Source organism: Paroedura picta, chromosome 3 (assembly GCF_049243985.1).
Source record: "Paroedura picta isolate Pp20150507F chromosome 3, Ppicta_v3.0, whole genome shotgun sequence".
Lineage (NCBI taxonomy): Eukaryota > Metazoa > Chordata > Lepidosauria > Squamata > Gekkonidae > Paroedura > Paroedura picta.
The window spans coordinates 162487176-162509481 of record NC_135371.1 but is presented as its reverse complement, the minus strand read 5'-3'; the positions used below and the strand labels follow the sequence as shown (position 1 = coordinate 162509481).

General features: G+C 48.3%; 2 protein-coding genes across 3 annotated transcripts in view; both read right to left on the bottom strand.

Moving 5' to 3' along the window:
- Positions 1 to 1322: 1322 nt before the first annotated feature.
- On the bottom strand, positions 1323 to 7392 carry PFDN5 (prefoldin subunit 5). The gene is made up of 6 exons (XM_077329127.1): positions 7220 to 7392; positions 5717 to 5819; positions 4378 to 4409; positions 3053 to 3127; positions 1856 to 1961; positions 1323 to 1760 (listed from the first exon to the last, which is right to left on the bottom strand). Exons 1-6 carry the CDS (start codon positions 7289 to 7291, stop codon positions 1681 to 1683), a joined length of 468 nt encoding a protein of 155 aa, XP_077185242.1. The 5' UTR covers positions 7292 to 7392; the 3' UTR covers positions 1323 to 1680.
- Positions 7393 to 10495: 3103 nt separating this feature from the next.
- Positions 10496 to 22306, bottom strand: part of ESPL1 (extra spindle pole bodies like 1, separase) — a 42682-nt gene continuing 30871 nt past the window's right edge. For both annotated transcript variants that reach the window (XM_077329125.1, XM_077329126.1), the window contains exons 22-31: positions 20743 to 20930; positions 20249 to 20376; positions 20030 to 20152; positions 18556 to 18708; positions 17864 to 18037; positions 15300 to 15404; positions 14655 to 14770; positions 14116 to 14199; positions 13385 to 13543; positions 10496 to 11040 (exon numbers count right to left, since the gene is read on the bottom strand). In XM_077329125.1, the coding sequence (XP_077185240.1) occupies positions 10839 to 11040; positions 13385 to 13543; positions 14116 to 14199; positions 14655 to 14770; positions 15300 to 15404; positions 17864 to 18037; positions 18556 to 18708; positions 20030 to 20152; positions 20249 to 20376; positions 20743 to 20930 (1432 nt within the window). In that variant the 3' untranslated portion in view covers positions 10496 to 10838. The remainder of the gene's footprint in view (positions 11041 to 13384; positions 13544 to 14115; positions 14200 to 14654; positions 14771 to 15299; positions 15405 to 17863; positions 18038 to 18555; positions 18709 to 20029; positions 20153 to 20248; positions 20377 to 20742; positions 20931 to 22306) is intronic.

The following is a 22306-nucleotide window of genomic DNA, read 5'->3' as shown; positions in this document are numbered from 1 at the left end:
TGTGTGATTTGGGGGGGGGGGGGGGCCTGCCCCGAAAGCCAGGGGGAAACGGAACAAATTCTGAAATGGTGCTGGATTTACACCGAGGGAAAGGCTAGGGAGAGACTGGTGCAGTTAATACAATACAGGAACTCCTGGGCAGTCAGTGAAATTTCTGAGCAGAAGGCTTAGAACAGGTAAAAGGATGTCCTCCTTTATCCCAAAAGAAATTAACGCGTGGAATTCACTGCCGCAGGAAGTGATGGCAGCGATAAGCACAGACGGCTTCAGAAGAAGAAGAGTTGGTTCTTATATGCCGCTTTTCTCTACCCAAAGGAGTCTCAAAATGGCTTACAGTCGCCTTCCCTTTCCTCCCCTTACAACAGACACCCTGTGAGGGAGGTGAGGCTGAGAGAGCCCTGATATTACTGAAGAAGAAGAGTTGGCTCTTATATGCCGCTTTTCTCTACTCAAATGAGTCTCAAAGTGGCTTCCAATTGCTTTCCCTTTCCTCCCCCCACAATAGAACCCTGTGAGGGAAGTGAGGCTGAGAGAGCCCTGATATTACTGCTCTCAAGACAGCTTTATCAGTGCTGTGGCGAGCCCAAGGCCACATCAGGGCAAAGCCTCTGCCTCTTTACCGTCTTGTTGGCCCTCCCAAGATGGCCACTGGGAGAAAAGGTGCTGGGCTAGAGGGACCACCTGTCGGACCCAGCAGGGTTCTTCTTTTCTTAGGAGGAAGCAAACAGAAAACTGATTTTCCAAGATCACGCAGGAAGATAAACGGAATCGCCAATGTCCGTAAGCCACAGAGTTTGGCTGTGGCTTGGTCTACTTGATCTACTTTAAGCTCTCCTGCAAGCAGATGGAAGCTTAAGCATATTTCCTCTAGCAAGAGCCTCATTAACCTCTGTGGGGTTATTTTACAGGAAGGAGGCATAGGATCATGATACTTCCCAGAAAGGCTCTAGAGCAGGGGTAGTCAACCTGTGGTCCTCCAGATGTCCATGGACTACAATTCCCTTGAGCCCCTGCCAGCAAATGCTGGCAGGGGCTCATGGGAATTATAGTCCATGGACATCTGGAGGACCACAGGTTGACTACCCCTGCTCTAGAGCACTCCTCCACCCCTTAGTGTTCGCCCCACTCATGGGAATTGTAGTCCATGGACATCTGGAGGACCACAGGTTGACTACCCCTGCTGTAGATCACTCCTCCACCCCTTAGTGTTCGCCCCACTATGTCTGATGCAGCATGAGCTGGCCACCCCCGTATCCCAGTTCCTTAGACTCGTCACTCGAGTTTCTGAAAACCTCCCAAAAGTACCAGTCAAGCCATTAACGTTACTCAGTCTGCAATCCCCGCCATTTATTTTGTACAATTCTGTTTTCAAGTTTTCCCAGGGGACTAAAATTAAGAAACATCCTCCTCCCCTCCTCCCCCCCACGTTACAGCTGGAAACACAACCCCCATCCACAGAGCTACCTGAAAGCCTGTTCAATTGAGTGGTCGAGGTCTTGGTGATGTTAACCCCAGAAAAGCTTTGTAGGCCAGAATTCCCCCTTGTGTTCAAGCAGCAAGCACGCCCCGCCCTTCCCTCCTCTGCAGGGGTAGTTGGGAGAAGTGCTGCTCCCTGAGGGGTCATGCCGCAGAATGGTGAACCCTAAAGTGCACGGGGGCACGCGGATGGCTTGGTGCTCGCTAGGCCTTGGCGGCCGCTGTCTGAGAGGTCCCCACGGCTGTGAGCTGCTGGATCTTCTGGCTCATCATCTCCACCACAGCTGCGAAAGAAAAAAAACAGAGACGATCAAGAAACATTATCCAGCTGCCACTTCTGAGCATCCCCCTGGCGAGGTGGTGGTGGTGGTGAGGGCACCTTGCTTCATTGCATGCTTCTCCTGCAGGGCTGGCTGGATCTTCTCCATCTGTTTTGTCAGAAAGTCGATCTTCCTCTTGAAGAAGTCCCTGGCGTCTTCCACAGACTGCAAAGGTCAAAGACACCGTGAGGACCGCGTCCAGAGGCAACACGAGGTTCCTAATCGAGAAATGCTGAGCTGAAGCCCAGTGGCCAGTAAAACGGCATATCTGCCATTGCTTCAGCCCTTAATCTGCCCGGCATAGTCAGCTAGGGCGGCTTTTCTTTTATACGCTGGTGGAGTCTAATATATAGATGTCTGAACCCAAACCACAAGAATTACCCAAACTCTTCTGGCTTCCCGAGACACTCTACAGTGGAATCCTCTAATTCAAATTCTGTGCGTGCAGAGCAGGCTTTCTCAAACCCTGGGGTTTCTTGACGGCCAAGGAAGGGTTTCCCAAATGGGTGGGAGTTAATTAGTTTTTAATATTTTTAAATTTGCTAAACATTTATCGGGTGACGTGACCGTATAGGGTCATGTTGACCTGCCTACCCCCTCCCATAATGGCCAATGATGGACCTGGAGAGGGTGGGGAGGAGCCCCAGACGCGTGTATCCACAGCTCTGCTTCCTAACCATATTCTGCACGATTGCACCACTCCTGGGGTTTCTCAAACCCTAAAGAATGTTTCAGTGGCTAAAAAGTTGAGAAAGGCTGGTGTAAAAGGTCATTATCAAGTTACAGCCAACTAACAACGGCCCCAGCAATTAAATAGGACTAGGAGGGCCCACTGGTGCATGGAATACAAAAGTATTACATAGGTGGCTTTGGAGAAGAAACAGGGTTGGCATGGGGCTAATCTCAGATCATTGTCTAATCAGAAAACCTTCGGCTAAACAGCTTTGCAAAACCTCTGGCACGAATCGAGGAATTGTAGAGCATTAAAACCCAGGATAATTGTCTCCAGGTTGAACTTCTTGGTACCCAAACGGTATCCATAGTTAAGAGGTAGCTAGGAGTTATATAACGGTTTCTCACCATCCTTTCCCCCTCCAAGAAAACAGCTATAGTTCAGCAGTGAGACTGAAACTCAAGTTCATGCAAAAAACAGCTGAGGATCAGACTGTGACTGGCCACAACTTTACACCAAGTGATATTGTACACTGCTGCTTCCTTGGAGAGCAGCTAGTTGAAAGTCAGTTTCAGCATCTTACCTTTTCGACATAGTAACCGGTCCCCACGTCTATTAGTACCTGGCCAACGTCAGAGAGCTTCCCAGGGACGTACATCTGTAGGGTGAGGGTTAAGGAAATGCACAAGAACCAGGGAGAGAGGCCCCATGGGAAGGGAAGAAATAAGTTTTTGGATCAAGGACAAAACACCCCGCTGATTGCAGCTGCTTCACTGGAGGCCAGGCTTTCTACTGGATGTGCATATTAGTTAAACTCTGATGAAGGAGACGCACGTACCTTTCAATGGAGGAGAAATGAAAGTACATTTTTAGCCCAGAATGGTGATGATGCGTGTGTGCATTTTTGTAGTTCGGTTCATGGTTCATGGCTGAACCTCGAATCCATATGAATGGGGAGGCAGGTTAGTGAAGCGACTTGGCTCATGAGTCACTGAAAGTTTAAAGCCCTGCTTTCTGCTCCCTGCTATTTTTCTTGGGGAGCAGAAAGCAGGGGGGCTAAGCGGTGGGGAGGTTTAGTTTAAATGGCCATGAGCCATTTACACCCCTGCCACCCCATTTACACCCATTTACACCCCTGCTTTCTGCTCCCTGTGGAAAGCCCCTGCTTTCTGCTCTTCACAAACCACCACAAACTGCATCAAAATCCATGAAAGTTTGTGGCAGTTCCTCCCTTTGAGAATGTTGCTTCATAAACTGGCCAAAATGTATGAGAAACTTTAGTTCATCAGCCAGTTCTTGCCCATCTCTGTGCGTGTGTCCTATGCAGATGCTGACTCACCCGAGCTCCTATTCTCTCCACTAGACCAAAGTTCCTCAATTTCTGAAACCCCCCCCCAAAAAAACATGGGGGTAATACTCACGCAGGTTACACTTAAGCAGATTTGCAACATTAACCCTGAACAAATCCTGCAACAGGTGGAGGCAGAATTCTACGCACTATGGCAAGAGAAACGGGCAGTTTTTCCATTTGCAAAAAAATCCCCACACCTTTGGAAACATACCTTGCACACTGTTGTATCTCTACAAATTTCTATTGTTTCCTCCATGCAAGGGATACTCCACAGCTACCTAACCTTATCTGTTTTAAAAACATAACTTAAAAAAAAAAACTTTTGGATACAACTCCCCCCCCCAACACATATCACATAGGCTTGAGGCAGCACAAAGAGGACAGGGGTGAGCCTTGCAGTTGTTTCTAACAAAGTCTTCTCTCAACATGGTTCCAGGTAATGGGGGGCATATCGACTGAAGTATCAAACCGAAGGAGGGGCGACAGAGGAAAAAGTTCAGCATGGACAAGTTTGCAGGCCTCTCTCTCATCACACTGCCCCCTTGTGGCAAGGATACTGAACTGGAGAGTGGGACAAGCAGCTCTTTACCTAATGAGACAAAAAAAGGCCTTCATTGCATATTATTGTACATCAGTATCCCTTCCATTGTACATCAATATTCCTTACAAAAAAGCCTGGAATTGCCAGCAGTCCAGGGGGGAAATGTCCTGACCCTTTAACGGAGACAGAATGGGAAGTTATTTACCCTCTTTGCATTACCATTTACCCTGCATTCCATTTACCCTTTTCCCAGCTTGGTGTAGTGGTTAAGAGCGGCGGCTTGTAATGTGGCAAGCCGCATTTGACTCACCACTCCTCCACATGCAGTCAGCTAAGTAACCTTGGGCTAGTCAGTCCTGTGAGAGCTGTTCGGATTGAGCAGTTCTTTCAGAGCTCTCTCAGCCCCACCTCCCTCACAGAGTGTCTGTTGTGGGGAGAGCCACTTTGAGACTCCTTCAGGTAGCGAAAAGCGGGGTTTGCCAGATGTGAAAGTTGCAAGCATGGTGTGTGATGTCAAGCTACACTGGCACCCCCAGGGGCTTAGGGAGAGTGGATAGGATCTCATGTGATGCATCTACAGTTATCTGGCCCAAAACCCAGATGAGGCACCAGCTGATGCTCTGTAACCTAAGGCAGTGGTCCCCAACCCCCGGTCCGGGGACCGGTGCCAGTCCGTGGCTCAGTCAGTACCGGGCCACGGCTCTTCCTCGTCCTCCTCCCCAGCTGCTGCTCACCTTTGATGTTCTCCAGCGGCCGCCATGGCTGAGGCTCCCCCTCGGCGTGGCACTGCGCAGCTGCTGCTGGCAAGAGCCCCCCAGTGGGCGGCGGGAAGTCAGGGGCACCAGTGGGAAAGCAGGGGCTCAGGCGGTGGCAGCGACGTCCCTCGGCCAAAGACTACCCCTCCCCCCGGGCCTCAGTAAAATTGTCAAGCGTTGACTGGTCCCCGGTGATAAAAAAGTTGGGGACCACTGACCTAAGGTTTTCAGAGTTAGCCCATGTATTGATGTCATATTAGAGTTGGACATGAGGTTAATGCCTTGTGCAATGTCATTCCCATCCCCCACTGTTCTCTTACTGGGCTTGCAGGCAGGAGGGCTCGGGCAGCGGGAGAACACCCTCCAGAACAGGACAAATGGCATGCATGTTGATGATAGTATCACACATCATACACACGATATAAAGATCTAGGACGCTGGATTCTCTTTCCTCTATCCCTTACTAATTATACCAAGTCCCAAAATAATCCAAAAGAAGGTTTATTCATACATGTTCATTAGAAGATTTCCCCTTTTTGGAATATCCCCACCCCCATACTCGGGCTGTCCATTTTTAAATATCAAAAAGGTGTCACTTGCCTTCATTGCTTTTATTTAAAACGGCCAGGCAGTCCTTTGCTTCCACGTATTTTGTCTGTACCACCTTCAGCTGCGCAATGGATGACGAAAGGAACTCCACTTCCTACAGAGGGATGTACAAAACCCACAAGTTCAGCTTATATCACAGACTATACATCCATCAGGGACTCTAAACCACTGTTGGGAAACTGGATGGCTATCAGGGGGGTCCATGCCACAGGTACTACAGTACATCCAACTTGATTTCATCACATGTTCACCTAAGGTTAACAGGTCCCCACTGGCCCTGGCAGAGAATGGTGGGATAGGTCTGCCAGATCCGGGTAGGAAACTTCGGGAGATCAGGGGGTGGAAACTGGGGAGGATAGGAACCTCAGTGGGGCAATATGCCATACAGGCCACCTCCAAAGCATCCACTTTCCCCCAGGGGAACTAATCACTGTAGCCTGAAAAGGAGCTCTGCTTCTGGGGGGTCCCCAGGTCCCACCTGGAGGCTGGCATCCCTACATTCGGCGGGACATGATAGAAGGATTTATATAAAAGAAGAATTTCTCAACAGGCATATAAAGAGAAACCAACATAATCCTGCAAGCAGTTTTGTGTGTGTTCACTGCAACTTGTGAACAAGGCTGTGATTTAACCTACACAGAGATTACAGTTTACTGCCAGCAACCTCCTTTGCCAAGACAGCCGGCTTGGTGTAGTGGTTAGAAGCGTGGACTTTTAATTTGGTGAGCCAGGTTTGACTCCCCGCTCCCCCACATGCAGCCAGCTGGGTGATCTTGGGCCAGTCATAGTCCTGTTTGAGCTGTTCTCACAGAGCTGTAATATCAGGACCTCTCCCTCACAGGGTGTCTGTTGCGGGGAGAGGAAAGGGAAGGCGATTGTAAGCCGCTCTGAGACTCCTTCGGGTAGGGAAAAGTGGCATATAAGAACCAGCTCTTCTTCTTCTTCAGTAATATCAGGTCTCTCTCAGCCTCACCTCACACACAGGGGTGTCTGTTGGGGGAGAGGGAAGGGAAGGTGACTGTAAGCTACGTTGAGACTCCTTCAGGTAGAGAAAAGCGGCATATAAGACCCAACTCTTCTTCAAGGAAGCTGATGCAGAATTCTCTTTCATGCTCATTTCCACCACCCCCTTCCCTTGGAGACTTCGAAAAGGTCGAGGCTATCCTCCCCCTCCCCGCCACCCACCCCGGGGTTGCCTGGTGTCCCTTGCCCACCCCATGCCAAATCCAAGTTGGGGAACTCCTGGAGAATTGGGAGATGGAGCCTGGGGAGGGCAGGAACTTGTGCGGCACCATGCCAAAAGGACCACCCTCCAAAGCCTCCCTTTTCTCCAGGGGAACTGATTCCTGCAGCTGCGCTCCAATTCTGGGGGCTCCCCCGGTCCCACCTGGGGGTTGGCATCCCTCTGCTCCCCCTGCGCCCGAAACTCCAGCTGAGCCCCCAAGCCCCGGCTGCTCTGGCGGGGGAAGGCGAGGGGGGCAGTCCCGCTCTCACCTGGTCCAGCTGGCTCTTCAGCACCTCCAGCTGAGGCAGGGACAGCTCCGAGATGTTGACCTGCTGCGCCATCTTGGCTGAGCGGGGAGGGGAGGGGAGAGGGGAAGAGCCCTTTTCCTCGCCCGCCACAGCGGTCCAGGCAGCAACGGAGCCCGCTCTAGGCGGCGAGCTCTATGGTCAATCCGCCATTGTTACGTAGAACGAGACTCCGCCCACTCCCCCTGTATTGAGGGAACGCGCGTGCGCACAACGATCTAAAAGAAAACAAAAAACGTGGCGAGCCGCTTCTAGTGTTGCCATCTCTGGGTCGGGACATACCTGGAGAATTCGGAGGTGAGGCGGTGAAGGACCTCGGCGGATTATGGTGCTATCGGAGTCCACGGTCCAGAGCAGGGAGATGCATCAGTGGTCCAGTCCAAGGGTAGTCAAACTGTGGCCCTCCAGAGGTCCATGGACTACAATTCCCATGAGCAAATGCTGGCAGGGGCTCATGGGAATTGTAGTCGATGGACATCTGGAGGGCCGCAGTTTGACTACCCCTGGTCCAAAACATCCATTTTCTCCAGGGGGAACTGATCTCTGCCACCGGGAGATGAGCTATAATTCCGGGGATCTCCAGGTCCCACCTGGAGACTGGCATCCTTGGGGGCTTCTCGCATGGGTGGCTGAGATTGGAAGGACTGGATTGCTTAAACAGCAGCAAGGAACGGGGAAGCTTTTGCTTTGTTGGCTGCGCTGGGAAATAAATCACTGTTTCTCAGGTTGCGTGGAGACACACAAATTATTTTGCTGGCATTTTTGCTCTTTCCCGGGATACAGAGGCTGGTTAGCTTCACAAATGCATTCAGATTTACCCGGTATCCTACGCTGGATACAGACAAGAAACCTTAAGACCCGACGCTGAATTTATTCTCCCCTCTTTAAAAAACTGCAGCCTGAGTCCTAGAGAATCCCAAAACTTGCAGTGTCTTGTGCTATTTGAAGTGCTCGAAGTTAAAGATATCACAGAAAAGCTGTTCTTTTTTTTTCGGGGGGGGGGGGACCCTTTCCCCCATCAGCTGATGCAGAGGGATTAATGGGGATAGCAGGACAAATGGCTGTGGAGGGAAATTAGAAGGCTCACGGGAAAGGTTAACAGCTAGTATTTCAGGGGTAGTCAAACTGCGGCCCTCCAGATGTCCATGGACTACAATTCCCAAGAGCCCCCTGCCAGCATTCGCTGGCAGGGGGCTCTTGGGAATTGTAGTCCATGGACATCTGGAGGGCCGCAGTTTGACTACCCCAACTTGTAAGCATTTTGAAAACTATCACTCAGGTCTGGATGTCAGGACACAACACAATTAAGAGGCTGCCTAATAAACACACTTCTGAAAACATCTGTCCTCCAAATGGCGAAACAATTCTACAAAGGCAGCTTTCTTACACCAGCTTTGATGTGGCTGCACCTGTTGCATTTCTACCTAGGCACAGTATTTAAAGGCAACCTCACCCAAATATATATATACACACACACTTTTCAGCTTGTACTTTCCTTCCCTTTGGAAAGCCATCCTTTAAGGCAGGGGTAGTCAAACTGCGGCCCTCCAGATGTCCATGGACTACAATTCCCAGAAGCCCCTGCCAGCATTTGCTGGCAAGAGCTCCTGGGAATTGTAGTCCATGGACATCTGGAGGGCCGCAATTTGACTACCCCTGCTTTAAGGAGACAATCACCTCACAACTGCATCTGAGTTGAATTTTTCTGTCTGTGGGTCAGGATCCTGCCCCTACACATGGCACCCTCGTCTAACTTTTTTTTTTGAGGGTAGAGGGTCCAGTTATTTCCGAGCACGGCAAAATGAAATGTGTCAGCTTTCACTTCACCTCCTAAATAATTGGTCTTGCACCTCTTATTTTTGGTTATAAATTACTTGCCAGAAATCCACTCATATGCATCTGAAAAAAAAGTGCGATCCAATTCTCAAAAGCTTACGCTGGAATAAATGTCGTTAGTCTGTAAGGTTGCACTTGATTATCTTATCTTACCCAGCTTGTGATGGATTCTGTGAAGTGCAGTTGAGAACCAGTAGTTGCACTAGTGAATAACCAAGACTGCAGCTGCTCGAACAGTAATGGATAGCAGGGCAGAAAAAGGCATGCATCTTCTAGTCAAATAGCTAGATTTGAGTCTAGTAGCACCTTATAGCATCCTAAAAAGCAGAGACATCACCCTGCCAACAAAAGTGCGTTTAGTCAAGGCTATGGTATTCCCAGTTGCAATGTATGGCTGCGAAAGTTGGACCATAAGGAAGGCCGAGCGTCAAAGAATTAAGGCTTTTGAACTCTGGTGCTGGAGAAGACTCTTGTGAGTCCCTTGGACTGCAAGGCGAACAAACCGGTCAGTCCTAGAGGAGATCAACCCTGACTGCTCTTTAGAAGGCCAGATCCTGAAGATGAAACTCAAATACTTTGGCCACCTCATGAGAAGGAAGGACTCCCTGGAGAAGAGCCTAATGCTGGGAGCGATCGAGGGCAAAAGAAGAAGGGGACGACAGAGAATGAGGTGGCTGGATGGAGTCACTGAAGCAGTAGGTGCAAACTTAAATGGACTCCGGGGAATGGTAGAGGACAGGAAGGCCTGGAGGATCATTGTCCATGGGGTCGCGATGGGTCGGACACGACTTCGCACATAACAACAACAAGCACCTTATAGACTCTTGTGAGTCCCTTGGACTGCAAAGCGAACAAACTGTTCAGTCCTAGAGGAGATCAGCCCGGACTGCTCCTTAGAAGACCAGATCTTGAAGATGAAACTCAAATACTTTGGCCACTGCATTAGAAGGAAGGAAAGACTCCCTGGAGAAGAGCCTGATGCTGGGAGCGATTGAAGGCAAAAGAAAAAGGGGAAAACAGAGAATTAGGTGGCTGGATGGAGTGACTTGTGGGGAGAGGAAGGGAAGGCGAAAGTAAGGCGCTTTGAGACTCCTTTGGGTAGAGAAAAGTGGCATATAAGAACCAACTCTTCTTCAGCAATATCAGGGCTCTCTCACTCAGCCTCACCCACCTCACAGGGTGTCTGATGTGGGGAGAGGAAAGAAAAGGCAACTGTAAGCCACTTTGAGACTCCTTCGGGTAGAGAAAAAGTGGCATATAAGAACCAACTCTTCTTCTACACCATGCTGACTAATAAAAGCTGGGCAGCTAGGCAAATAGATACAGATCTGATATGGTAACTCTTCCATTATGCAGGGCTAGATAATTCATGCTCTGAGATAGAGCTGTCAAAGAAATCCACAATTTAAAACCTAATAACTTTTACCTTTATTTAGATTTTTAAACATTAATACACAGATTTAATAATTTACTTTAGAATCTCTGAGAATGCAATCCATATACTATACAAATGTTGCACATTCCAAGAATGGCAGCTGGGTTAAAAACAGTTCGCCCACAAAAGGGCAACGCAGGCCTTCCGTGGAAGACATAATGAGGCAGAAACGGACGAGAGACATCAGTTTGCAGGGGCCAAACATTCATCCTCTCTCCAAGCAGCTAGCTGCATTTCTAAAGGAGTTTTAAATCCAAGGACAGTGCATTCAAGTTCATCATAAAACCAAGGACACTGCTCTTCTCATGTCTTCTACTGCAGAGACACTGGCAAGCCATAGGCTACAGGAGCGGCTCCAATCATGTATTTGAGTCTAGGAGCTTGGCGGGACTGTATGACGTAGTGGAGCAGAGGCGCTCCAGACCCCGCCTTGAGCCAGTTCTTCAGAAGTGCCGCCATGTAGCGATCGATGTCTCGGTCCGTCACATCCCAGAGGTTCCCCAGAGCTAGGGGACTGGAAGACAAGGTGGGGAGAGACAAAGTTAGCCAACAAAAAGTCACTTTTTAAAAAACAGTCCTTGGATATAACACGGCATGAAGTTTCCTGGTTTTCCCAGAAAGTGCTATGCAATATTTCTGCAACCTTGCTCCGCTTTTCATTGGGATATTCGAGAAAGTTGTCTTTCCTTGGTAGGCTGTGCAAGAAATTGAATTGTTGCTCAATCGCATTTCAGCAGTGAGACAAATTCTCCTTGAAAGCCCATCTGTGGCCTTGCTCAGAGCCAAGGACAAGCATCTTGTTTTCGGAGTCAAAGATGAAGCAAGATGCCTTCCACATATAATTGGAAAGGGGCCAAAAGGCAATCATAGTCAGCCTTTGACTGCAACGCTCTCCCAAAGATCATGCAAGATATGACCAGATTAAGGCAGGGAAAGTGCTTGCCAGACTATTTTATTTATTTATTTATATTTACAACAGAACCCCTAGGTAGGTCAGAAACGTTCCAATTATGGAGGGCATGACGTGAGGGCGACCTTCGGATGTTTTAGGTCAGATTGACCTCATTCAAATGCCTGGTGGAGGAGCTCCCTTTTGCAAGCCCTGTGGAATTCTGGGATTTCGACTAGATGGCTAAACGGGTTTACACAAGCTAGTCAGACTATGGTCATGTACTAGCTGATCACAATCTGACTAAATACTGTCTGGGGGCCCCATATATATACATTTTGCTCTCTGAATGTACTAGTTGTCAATACAGCTGTATGCTTGACTGTTTTAAAGTGTTTTAAAATAATTTAAACAATTGTTTATGATTCATTTATTGTATAGTTTTATGCTATGCTGGAAGCCTCCCTGAGCAGCAATGCCGGAAGGAAGGAAGGAAGGAAGGAAGGAAGGAAGGAAGGAAGGAAGGAAGGAAGGAAGGAAGGAAGGAAGGAAGGAAGGAAGGAAGGAAGGAAGGAAGGAATTAATTAATTCCTGGATAAGAAAATCCAGTAGACAAACTCAAGAAAACTCCAGTTTTGAGTTTTATATACCTCTCTCTAAGAAGTCCCATTCAACCTTAGCTTAGCTGAAAGCTGTATGGACAAAATGTGGCAAAAGACACTTTTGACAGTGAATAAAAGAAATGAAGGCAAATGACAACTTTTTAATCTTAAAAATGGACAGCCAGGGTGTGTGTATGTATGTTCTAAAATGAAAAAATCAAAATGGGTTGCAGCCATGAAAATGTAAAACAAATAGCCAAATGTAATAGTGACAACCTAAGAATGATTGGAGTTCTTTGGTCTTCTTGTATGAGAGGCATCATGCATTACAATGTTTTGACTTCCTTTTACTTAGATCAGCCTTTCCTCAAACCAGGATACTTGGGACAGAGATTTTAGCTATGGCTTAAAACCAAGGCACATTTCTTACTCTCAAAAAAGGACCTTCCTAGGGGTTGTTTTATTGAAAATGTTCAATGAATTAACTATAGTAATCTGCTAAAATTATATTTATTGTTAGAACGGTTACTGTTGTCATGTTATGACTGTTATTGATATATGATGTTCTGTGTTTCCCAAAATGTTCCATGTAAACCGCCTTGGGCCGTTTGGAAAGGGCGGTATAAAAATCTATTATTAATTAATTAATTATAGGTAGGTCTAGGTTTTTTTTTTTTTATAAAGGATGACTAGGAACTAGAGCCTCTTGTGGCACAGAGTGGTAAGGCAGCAGACATGCAGTCTGAAAGCTCTGCCCATGAGGCTGGGAGTTCGATCCCAGCAGCCGGGCTCAAGGTTGACTCAGCCTTCCATCCTTCCGAGGTCGGTAAAATAAGTACCCAGCTTGCTGCGGGGGGGTAAAGGGTAATGACTGGGGAAGGCACTGGTATAGAGTCTGCCATGAAAACGCTAGAGGGCGTCACCCCAAGGGTCAGACATGACTCGGTGCTTGCACAGGGGATACCTTTACCTTAAGAACTAGGGGCAGGCATCTTCCTTGGCATAACAGAAAGTTTGGATCTGTAGCACTCTTCCCTCCACTTCGGCCTTGACTGGGGAGGTGAGTTTAGACAATGGGGATCCTCCCAGGAAACCGCCAGTTCGATGAGTCCATTGGTATTCCCTTTTGTAGGGCATCCCTTTGTACATACAGTATGTCTGACAGCGCTGCACGGGACCTCCCTGCTCTAAAAGGGCTGGGAGAATGAAACAATCCTGCACGGAAGGGGAGATTAGCATCTCAGGGTATTCCATCCCCTTTCTGACATGCCAGTTAAGGACCTGCCTCTCCTAAAAATGAGGGCAATGGGTCATGCCGATCTGAACTCCTAGAGAGACAGCCAACAGAGTTACTGAAGCTCACTCACCACCCTGCCAGGATGAACTTGAGGATGATGCCAGTCCCTTCCAAATTGCCCTGCACCGCCAGAGCGGCGCTACTGCAGCCAAAGAGCAGAGCCACAGCCCTGCAGTCCACCTTCAGGATGGAGTCCATGAAACGGGCACCTGCACCATGCCCAGCATAGCTGCACAGAAAGGAGGAAAAAGGATTGCGATAAATTTTAAAAAAACCCAAAAATTCAGGGTCGAGGTTGAAGGAGAAGCTTGAGAAACTGGAAACTTGAGATCAGGGATGGTTAGGCTCTGCAGGGAGACTTTCTGTCTCCTGGGGAAGGTGTTCACCAGCCCACCATTAAAATTTTGATCCAGAAGTAAAGTTGTACTGTTATACTTGCAAAGTCACTTTTCTTGGACAGAGAATCCCGTCTCTTCTTCCTGCTTTAAAGTTCTGCACATCTACACCTGCCCGAATCTATACCTACTCTCCAGGCCCCCATGACACACACACACTCTCTCCCCCCCTCTCTGTATATTTATATATATGTGTGTGTTTAAGGAATAATGAGCTGCTGGAAATAACTGCTGGAATAAAATCATCCAGCGTGGTTCAGTGATCCCTGGACTATGGAAGCTTGCTGTGGAACTATCAGCCTACCTCGCAGCACTGTTGTTGCAAAGATAAAACGAAAGGGAGGTCCCACCGAGGCCCCAGCCACCTCCTGTGTTGCTCCCCAGCTGGGCTACTCATCATACTCACACGTAGAGATCCCGTTCCTCAAGAGCTGACGGTACTTGGTCCGTAGCAGGGGCTTCGCCCACCACCCCCATCCAACCTGGCTCACTGTGAGGGGACAGAATCAGAAATGTCAGCCAAGCCATGCTTTGTGCGACTGTGTCCATATGTGGGAGGGGGGAGCGTTGATGCAAGAGACATGAGCCAGCTTGATGTAGCTGGTTAATAAAACAATGAATGAATGAATGAATGAATGAATGAATGAATGAATGAATGAATGAATGAATGAATGAATGAATGAATGAATAGCGGCAGCTTCTAACCAGGCGAGCCAGGTTTGATTCCCTGCTCCTTCCCCACATGCAGCCAGCTGGGTGACCTTGGGCTAGTCACAGCCCTGAGAGTGCTGTTCTGACCAAGCAGTCATGTCAGAGCTCTCTTAGCCTCACCTCCCTCGCAGGGAGAAGAAGGGAAAGTGATTGTAAGCCACTTAGAGACTTCTGCCGGCAGTGAAAAGCGGGATATAAAGAACAATTCCTCTTCTTCTACCCAGGTGTACCTACCTCTGAAACCAGTCTCTGAACATCTTCTCCGTGCCAGAAAGGTTTCTCTGTGGGTTTAGGACATAAAAGGCTCTGCCCGCATTAATCCCCCGGTTGAGGACAGACTCTTCACGATACTGTTTAAAAAAAAAGAAAAAAAAAAGAAGATGACAAACTGAGCAAGAGGGGGAAAATGTGGCATGGGTGCTGCATGTGGGATTCAACGTGTGAAGACTCATCCCATCCCACAAAACCTCCAAAGGACACTGCTTAGTTGCGGCGATATAAATGCATTTTTCGCTACAAAATCCATTTTAGAAACATTCACCTGGCCCATGCCTTAACTAAAGGTAAAGGTATCCCCTGTGCAAGCACCGAGTCATGTCTGACCCTTGGGGCGACGCCCTCCAGCGTTTTCATGGCAGACTCAATACGGGGTGGTTTGCCATTCCCTTCCCCAGTCATTACCGTTTACCCCCCAGCAAGCTGGGTACTCATTTTACTGACCTTGGAAGGATGGAAGGCTGAGTCAACCCTGAGCCGGCTGCTGGGATTGAACTCCCATCCTCATGGGCACAGCTTTCAGACTGCATGACTGCTGTCTTATCACTCTGCGCCACAAGAGGCTCTCTATGCCTTAACTAGGGAAGTCATTTTCCTTTTTACCTTTTTTGTAAGTGAATAGCTGAGCAGGAAACGCAGGGAAGGTAAGCGGGTCACTGTCTGGGATTTCAGGCATGGTATGTTTTCCCAGGGCAGCCTCTGCAGGTGCTGGAAAGGAGAAGTGGGAGTTAAGACCAGACTGAGGGGACCAAACTTACTGAGAGATTGTCAAGTTATTGTTGAAATGCCGTTCTAAATGTTCCAGTTGATGTGCTGTTGTTATTATTATACTGTTATATTGATTTTGATAGTAGTGTTCTATGTGAATGTTCAAAAATGTTTTCTGTAAACCGCCCAGGGCCGTATGGAAGGGCAGTATAAAAATAAAAATAAATAAAATAAAATAAAATAAAAATAAATAAATAAATAAGACCAGCCTCTGAGGCAAGGGCAGGTGGGTACACAGAAACAGGGCTTTTTCAGTGCTGGCGCCTCATCTGTGGAATGCCCTTTTCTTTGAAGCCTACTTGGTGCCTGCCAGACTCTACTTAATGAACCAGGCCAGAAGTTCCTTTTGATCTTGGCTTTTAATCAGGGGTTTGATCTATTTAAATTGTTTTTATAGGTTTTACTTTTTTACTATTCCAAGAACTGTCTATAAGTTACATTTTAGGCTGCGCTGGCTGGGGTTTGTTAATTAAAAAGAAATGTCTTACAGTTTTGTCACGTTACAGTTTCTCTGAGGAGGCAAGCTGGAATAGACATCTAATTAATTGCTGGTGCATTATGCCCATCTGAGAAACTCGACAGACAAGGGGGCTCAAATGAAATTCTACAGTTGACTTGAGGGGGTGGAAGTTAGGAAGAATGATGGATCAAAGAAGATCCTGAAGTAAGTAAGTGAAACCATGATTCCTTCCCTGAGGCAAATAGCTCCTAGGAAAGGGTGTGTGTGATCCCTATCAAGCGTTCAAGAAAGAGAAATGGAACCAGATTTTAGTAATGTTGTAACAAATAAGCTTATGCCTGTTCATTTAAGGCAGCCTTTTTGAGTGTGGAAAAGCCCCTGAAATATTTTTCAGCCTTTGCAGAACCCCAGAACTGGGCCAGAGGGATGTCAGCTGGCTACTCCTCCCTGCCATGCCTGAGGAAGACTGCGGGGGAAGAGAAAGGAGGCTGTTTGAGGCAGGGGTAGGTGTCAAGGCTCCACCCCCTTTTCCCAGGCATGGTTACCACGTGAGAACACCACCCCCAGGTCAATGGGAGTGGCCAGTCCCCTGCTTTTACGGCAATGCTAAGAATATCTTGGGGCTTAGACCATTAAGGCAGGACATAGGGGAAAGTCTGGGGGGGGGGACTGGGCAACTCTCAAAGAATCCCTGATCTAAGGAGTGACAGCCAAGTGATCTCTGCAGAACAAAACCAATCTGTAGAACAAAACAGCTACATTTTGTGACAAATGATCTATACTTATAGGAGATTTCCCTCAGTCCTGTTATCTTTTCCCCTGCCAAGTTTAAAACTGAAACCTTGCTGACAGTCTGATTTCACCATTTCTCCATAAAAGTGAAATAAAAGAGTTTATGTATTGTGAATTAATATCATTTTCTTGTGTACTATAATCATACATATCAACTAAGGATTTTTCAGTTCCTCAGCATCCTCAGAATATATCATCATCATCATCAGTATATATATTTGGACAATTAGGGAAGCAGAAACAAAGAAAAAGAAAGGGGGGTGCTCAGCTAAGAAAAAAAGGAAGCAGGGGGAACCATCATATTACCTAGGCCCAAGGGAAGCATGCCTAGCCTCGACCAGGGCCAAGGCCTTTTCGGTCCTGGCCCCCACCTGGTGGAATGAGCTCCCGGGAGAGCTGCGGGCCCTGCGGGACATTTCAGCGTTCCGCAGGGCCTGCAAGACGGAGCTCTTCCGCCAGGTCTACAGTTCAGGCTGGGGCTGCTGGGGTACATCGACTGCTCTCCCCCGGGCTTCTTCTTGAACATCGTTGACCTCCTTCTCCTCCACCCCCCCTTTTTTAGGAATGGGGGTAGGAAGGGGATCTTATTATTGTGCCGCCATGCTGTGACATTTTAATGTCTTTTAATGGGAGTTTTAATGGGGTTTTAAGACACTGTAACCCGCCACGAGCCATTTGGGAGTGGCGGGAAATAAATAGAAATAATAATAATAATAATAATAATAATAATAATAATAATAATAATAATAATAATAATACCACCTTATAAATTTTTGCAATAAAAATACATTTCAGCAGTAGTTAATTTGTGCTGGCGTGAGCAGGGAAGATCACAGCCCTTCCCATGACATCTCCTTCTTCTCCCCTCCCTACTAGTCTCAAGCTGAAGAAAAATGGCAGGCTGATTTTCACCCGACTATTGAGGAAAACAGGAAGTTGCCTCAGAGAAGCAGTTAGCCATGTTGAGGAACACTGAGTGATCACTCAGAAAGTGGCAGTCCCCAGACAGAGAGAAACATCTGAAGTGCCACTTCTCACCCGACAAACATGCTTTCAAGTAGGGTACAAAACATTCAACAGCACAGGCCCGACTCAGATTTAATTCCCACCCCCAGTCAAAACAAAACCTGGCAAGGAATTCACCCACTTTATCCAGCACGAGGACCAAGTGGCCATTTGGCGCCTGATGTACAGTGGATGCCACTTTATCTACTGCCTCCTGAAGAAGGTTCTGAGCTCTCTTGGGTTGAGCTGGGCTGAGCCCCCACACCAAGCGCTGCACGTCTTCAGCATTAAGGAGATGTGAACTGGTGAGCACGACCTGTTCGAAAGGGACCAAAAATCAGTGTATGTGCAATGCTTGGACAAGAGGGAAAGACAGTGAGAAATAGAAAGAGGAGGGAGTATGTTTGCCACAGGATGCTTCAGCACAAGGGGGGAAATGGCATCTAAGTGGCATTGACAGGAATGTGGAAGATTAAGATCATGAACAGCGCAGAAGGGTAAAGGGATAAAATCTCCGTCAATGGTAAGAATTCCAGTATCACCCTGTAGGAACTGAGTCAGGGCAAAGAGGAAAAATCATTTCAGCCTGTGCACAACTGGTTTATGAGGTTTGCTGCCACTATATATGAAAACGGCTTCAGAACACATGGAGGAAGTAAACAGAAGTTAGTTATGACAGGGGAATCAAGCTTCCATGTGCAGTGGCAGTGCATCTGAGAAAGGAAAGAGATGCTGTAAGAAGACAGGAGTGTCCTTTATGCCCTTATTGTAGCTTCCTAGGCAACTGGCTGGCCTCGGAAGGTTGGACAACAGGGGCCTAACTGAGCTACTCACCTTAAGCAGTGCCAGATCCACGTCACAGCCGCACTCTTGGAGATCCTTTTGAAGGCTAGAGGCTTCCTGTGCCAAGTCTTGGCCTCCGTGGCTTGGCAGCAGGGCACCCCTCCAGCAGCCCAGCACGTGTCTCTCCAGGGACTCTATCAAAGCCTGGCGAACAAGAGAAGAAAATAATGTCTCAGAGGGATGGCCCATCAGCCAGCTGTCAGGGACAACAAAAGAAGAGATGTGTGGCATTCCTAAAGCCACCTTTCTCGCCTTAAATGTGGTCCCCCCTAGACAGCTGACGTGAAACAAAATGCTTCAAATCAAAATTCAGATGGTTAGCTATCAAAAACCACCACCCGTTAAAGCAGGTTGTAAGTAACATTGTTCGGATCCACAGGCCTTCCAGAAGTTTCAGGATGCTGTTTCCATTGGCTGCAGAGGAGAGGACGCGCAGTAATGGGTTTAAACTTCAAGTACAATGATATAGGCTAGATATCAGGAAAAACTTTTTCACAGAGTAGTTCAGCAGTGGAAAGGCTGCCTAAGGAGGTGGTGAGCTCCCCCTCACTGGAAGTCTTCAAGCAAAGGTTGGAGACACACTTTTCTTGGATGCTTTAGGATGCTTAGGGCTAATCCTGCGTTGAGCAGGGGGTTGGACTAGATGGCCTGTGTGGCCCCTTCCAACTCTATGATTCTAAGAGAAATGTCTTTAGGGGTGACCAGAGCCACGACAGGAGCACAAAGCAACATCTGCACCTCTGTCAAGTGCAAGGTGAGCACAGTGGATACAGAGGCCTGGGGAAGTGAAATTCAAATCTCCAGTCACCGTGACAACTCAGAAAGTGGTCTTGAGCCAGTCACTCTCTCAGGTTAAATACCTCACAGGGCCAGGAGGACAGAAACAGTAAGGGCCAGCCATGTATGCCATCCTAGGCTTTTGGGACGAAGAAAAATATACTTTGTTAAGGTTATCACTGCCAGCCTGGTGTCGTGGTTAAGGGTGGGGTGGTCTGTAAATCCAGAGAACCGGGTTTGATTCCCCACTCCTCCACATGCAGCCAGTTGGTGACCTTGGGCCAGTAACAGTTCTCTTAGGGCTGTTCTCGCAGAGCAGTTCTGTTAGAACTCTCTCAGCCCCACCTACCTCATAGGTTGTCTGTTGTGGGGAGCAGAAGAGATAAGTGTTTGCAAGCCACTCCTTCAGGTCATGAAAAGCGAGGTATAAAAAACAACTGCTGCTGTCACCCAAGGTGGCAGCAAAGGCAGCAGACATGGCCTGTCAGAGGGCTGGGGGAGAAGGAGGTGGGCCCAAGATTCTGCCCCTTGAAATTATACATTAATTACAACTCATAGGCTGTTTTTTTCTTTTTGCAATCACACCTCTCATCCTCTCGGAGACAGGTAGCCAGAACGCTCAGAACTCTGGAAACTTTCCACCCAAACTTTTACCCCTTGGACAGAAACCTCTCAGAATTCCCCGCACCTTCATTCTTCTGTCCAGCGCAGTCCGGCCAAGCCACCAATCCTCTTTTTCTGTGAGGTTAGAGATCTCCTTCTGTTCCTGCAGGATGGCTTCGAATTCACTGAGCGCCATGCTCAAGGGGACCTAGGAAAGAGAGGAAGAGAGAAAATGGGAAAACAAAACCTTGCTCTGTGCTCAGAAGGCTGTGAATGCGGGTTTTGCTTCACCACATCCTCTTACTTTGCCGTGCATCGTCTGGATCTGCAGGGTCACCGGGACGGCATCTTTCTCCAACCGTGTCAGCAGGAGGATGTCCCCAACCGCTCCTGGCTCAATGCTCACCAAGGTCAGGACACATACTGTGACCCCTGTGAGAGAGAGAGAGACAGCAAAGTGACTCCAGTTAAGAAGAAGAAGAGAGGAGTTGGCTTTTATATCCCACTTTTCACTACGCAAAGGAGCCTCAAAGAGGCTTACAACGGCCTTCCCTTCCTCTCCCCGCAACAGACACCCTGTGAGGGAGGTGGGGCTGAGAGAGCCCTGAGAGAACTGGTCTGCGAGAACAGCTCTAACAGGACTGTGACTAGCCCAAGGTCACGCAGCTGGAGGAACAGGGAATCAAACCTTGCTTGCCTGATCAGAAGCCAGAGCGGATTGTTCTGCTCTTTGGGAAGGCAGCTGCTCTTCTGCTCTGAAGCACCCCTCCTTTCCCACACCAGAAGCTAAACTCATACCAGCAGGGATCTGTCGCAGCTGCTCTCTGAAGCCTTCCGTCTCCAGCTTAGTGGAACTGGGACAGCTGAATGCAAAGAGGTCCTGTAGCTCCGTGAGGCACCGGAGCAGAGGATCCCCGTTCCCACCCTGCAGGCTTAGCATCTCCAGGTGCCTTGATGCATTGGCCACGGAGGTTTTCTTCATCTTGCTGAGGAGGGAATGAACGGTGGGAGAGAAGTTAAGGACAAGAGGGAGTCGTCTCTTTTCAGTATGGTAATGCATTAAATTCCACATATCTAATCTTTAAAAAAAAACGTTTTGGCTATATTAATCCAAAGTATCTTAAAATCGCCTGCGGCGCCACAGACTAAATAATGCGGTAAGGGCTAAGGGGGAGGAGTTAGGGCGGGCTCTGTCCAGGATGAGGAAGGGTGCCGATTGGCCCCTTCCTCCGGACTGACAAGGGAGCAACCTCGCCGTTGCTCCCTGCCCACCGGCCTGCCTGCTCGGGGGCCGTTCGCTGCCCTGCTAGCGCCCGCGGTATTGCAGCTACAGCGGGCTTGATTACTAGTCACATATAAAACATTAATAAATAAGGAAAAAGTTTCCATCTAGGAAAAACACTATTAGGAGTCTAAGGCCTCCTTTTAGGTTGCCCTTCCAAGTGCCAGCCAGAGCAGACTCTGCCATGCCAGGCTTAGGAGCCCATTCGGGTTAGCTTCTGCTTTTCATTTCCAGCAAGGATCTTGAAAACATAATTTCAGAAGAAACAAAAGGGATGTTCAGACTAGAGAAATCTTGGTGGGTGCAACTCTGCCAGGACATCTTTGCAAATGCATTTGAGTTTCTCTCTGAATGCTGTTCCGAATTCCCCTCCCCTTTTAAGACCAGACTGGCCAAACGGTGTGCCTGGCCTCCCAGTGCCCGGTGACAAGTCCATTAAAGCTTCTGGAGAGCGCTGAGTACCTCCCAATGGAGGCAGTGGCTCATTACACATCAGCATGAGTCGCTGCCCTGCCCTTGACTCCTAATTAGCTCCGCTGCGGATGGGTACTTCGGCTCTACTGGGTGTGCTTGGAAGTGATGGATCAGGAGTCGGTTTAAAGCTAACTAACAGCAACAACAAAAAAGCACGCCAAGTGGCCACAAGCCTCTGAGCAAATCCCACCGCTCTGGGATTTACCTCCTCCTAATCGAGAGGCCTGCCCAGATCAGTGACTCGTGCAGTAACACATGGCAAACTCTGCCAAGATTGCTGTTTGGACACACACACGGAGTAAGCCTTTACAGAACATCAGCTTTCAAAACTTTTGCAACTACAGGGCCCATGTTGTGGGGGGCGGTTAAAGGAAGCCCCCCCTCCCCAACATAGCCTACCTCTCCCTCCACGCCCCACTATCTTAGGGTTGAACTGATTCTCAGAAGTCCATCTGCAAATTTCCCGACTAGTTCTCGGAGGCAGTCTGGAAGCTGATGGTACTACTATGAGCTCCTATTGTTAAAAAAAAAAATCAGGAACTTGATTTCCTCCTCTTTTCTTGTGGTGGAGAGTCTTTGACCCTGTTCTTAAAAACCTGAGGTAGC

Coding starts and splice junctions, on each gene's coding strand:
- PFDN5 (XM_077329127.1), bottom strand. CDS start 7,291: ATGGCGCAGCAGGTCAACATCTCGGAGCTGTCCCTGCCTCAGCTGGAG. Junction 5,820..7,219: donor TGAAGAGCCAGCTGGACCAG/GTGAGAGCGGGA, acceptor ATCCCTCTGTAG/GAAGTGGAGTTCCTTTCGTC. Junction 4,410..5,716: donor TTTAAATAAAAGCAATGAAG/GCAAGTGACACC, acceptor TTGTCTCATTAG/GTAAAGAGCTGCTTGTCCCA.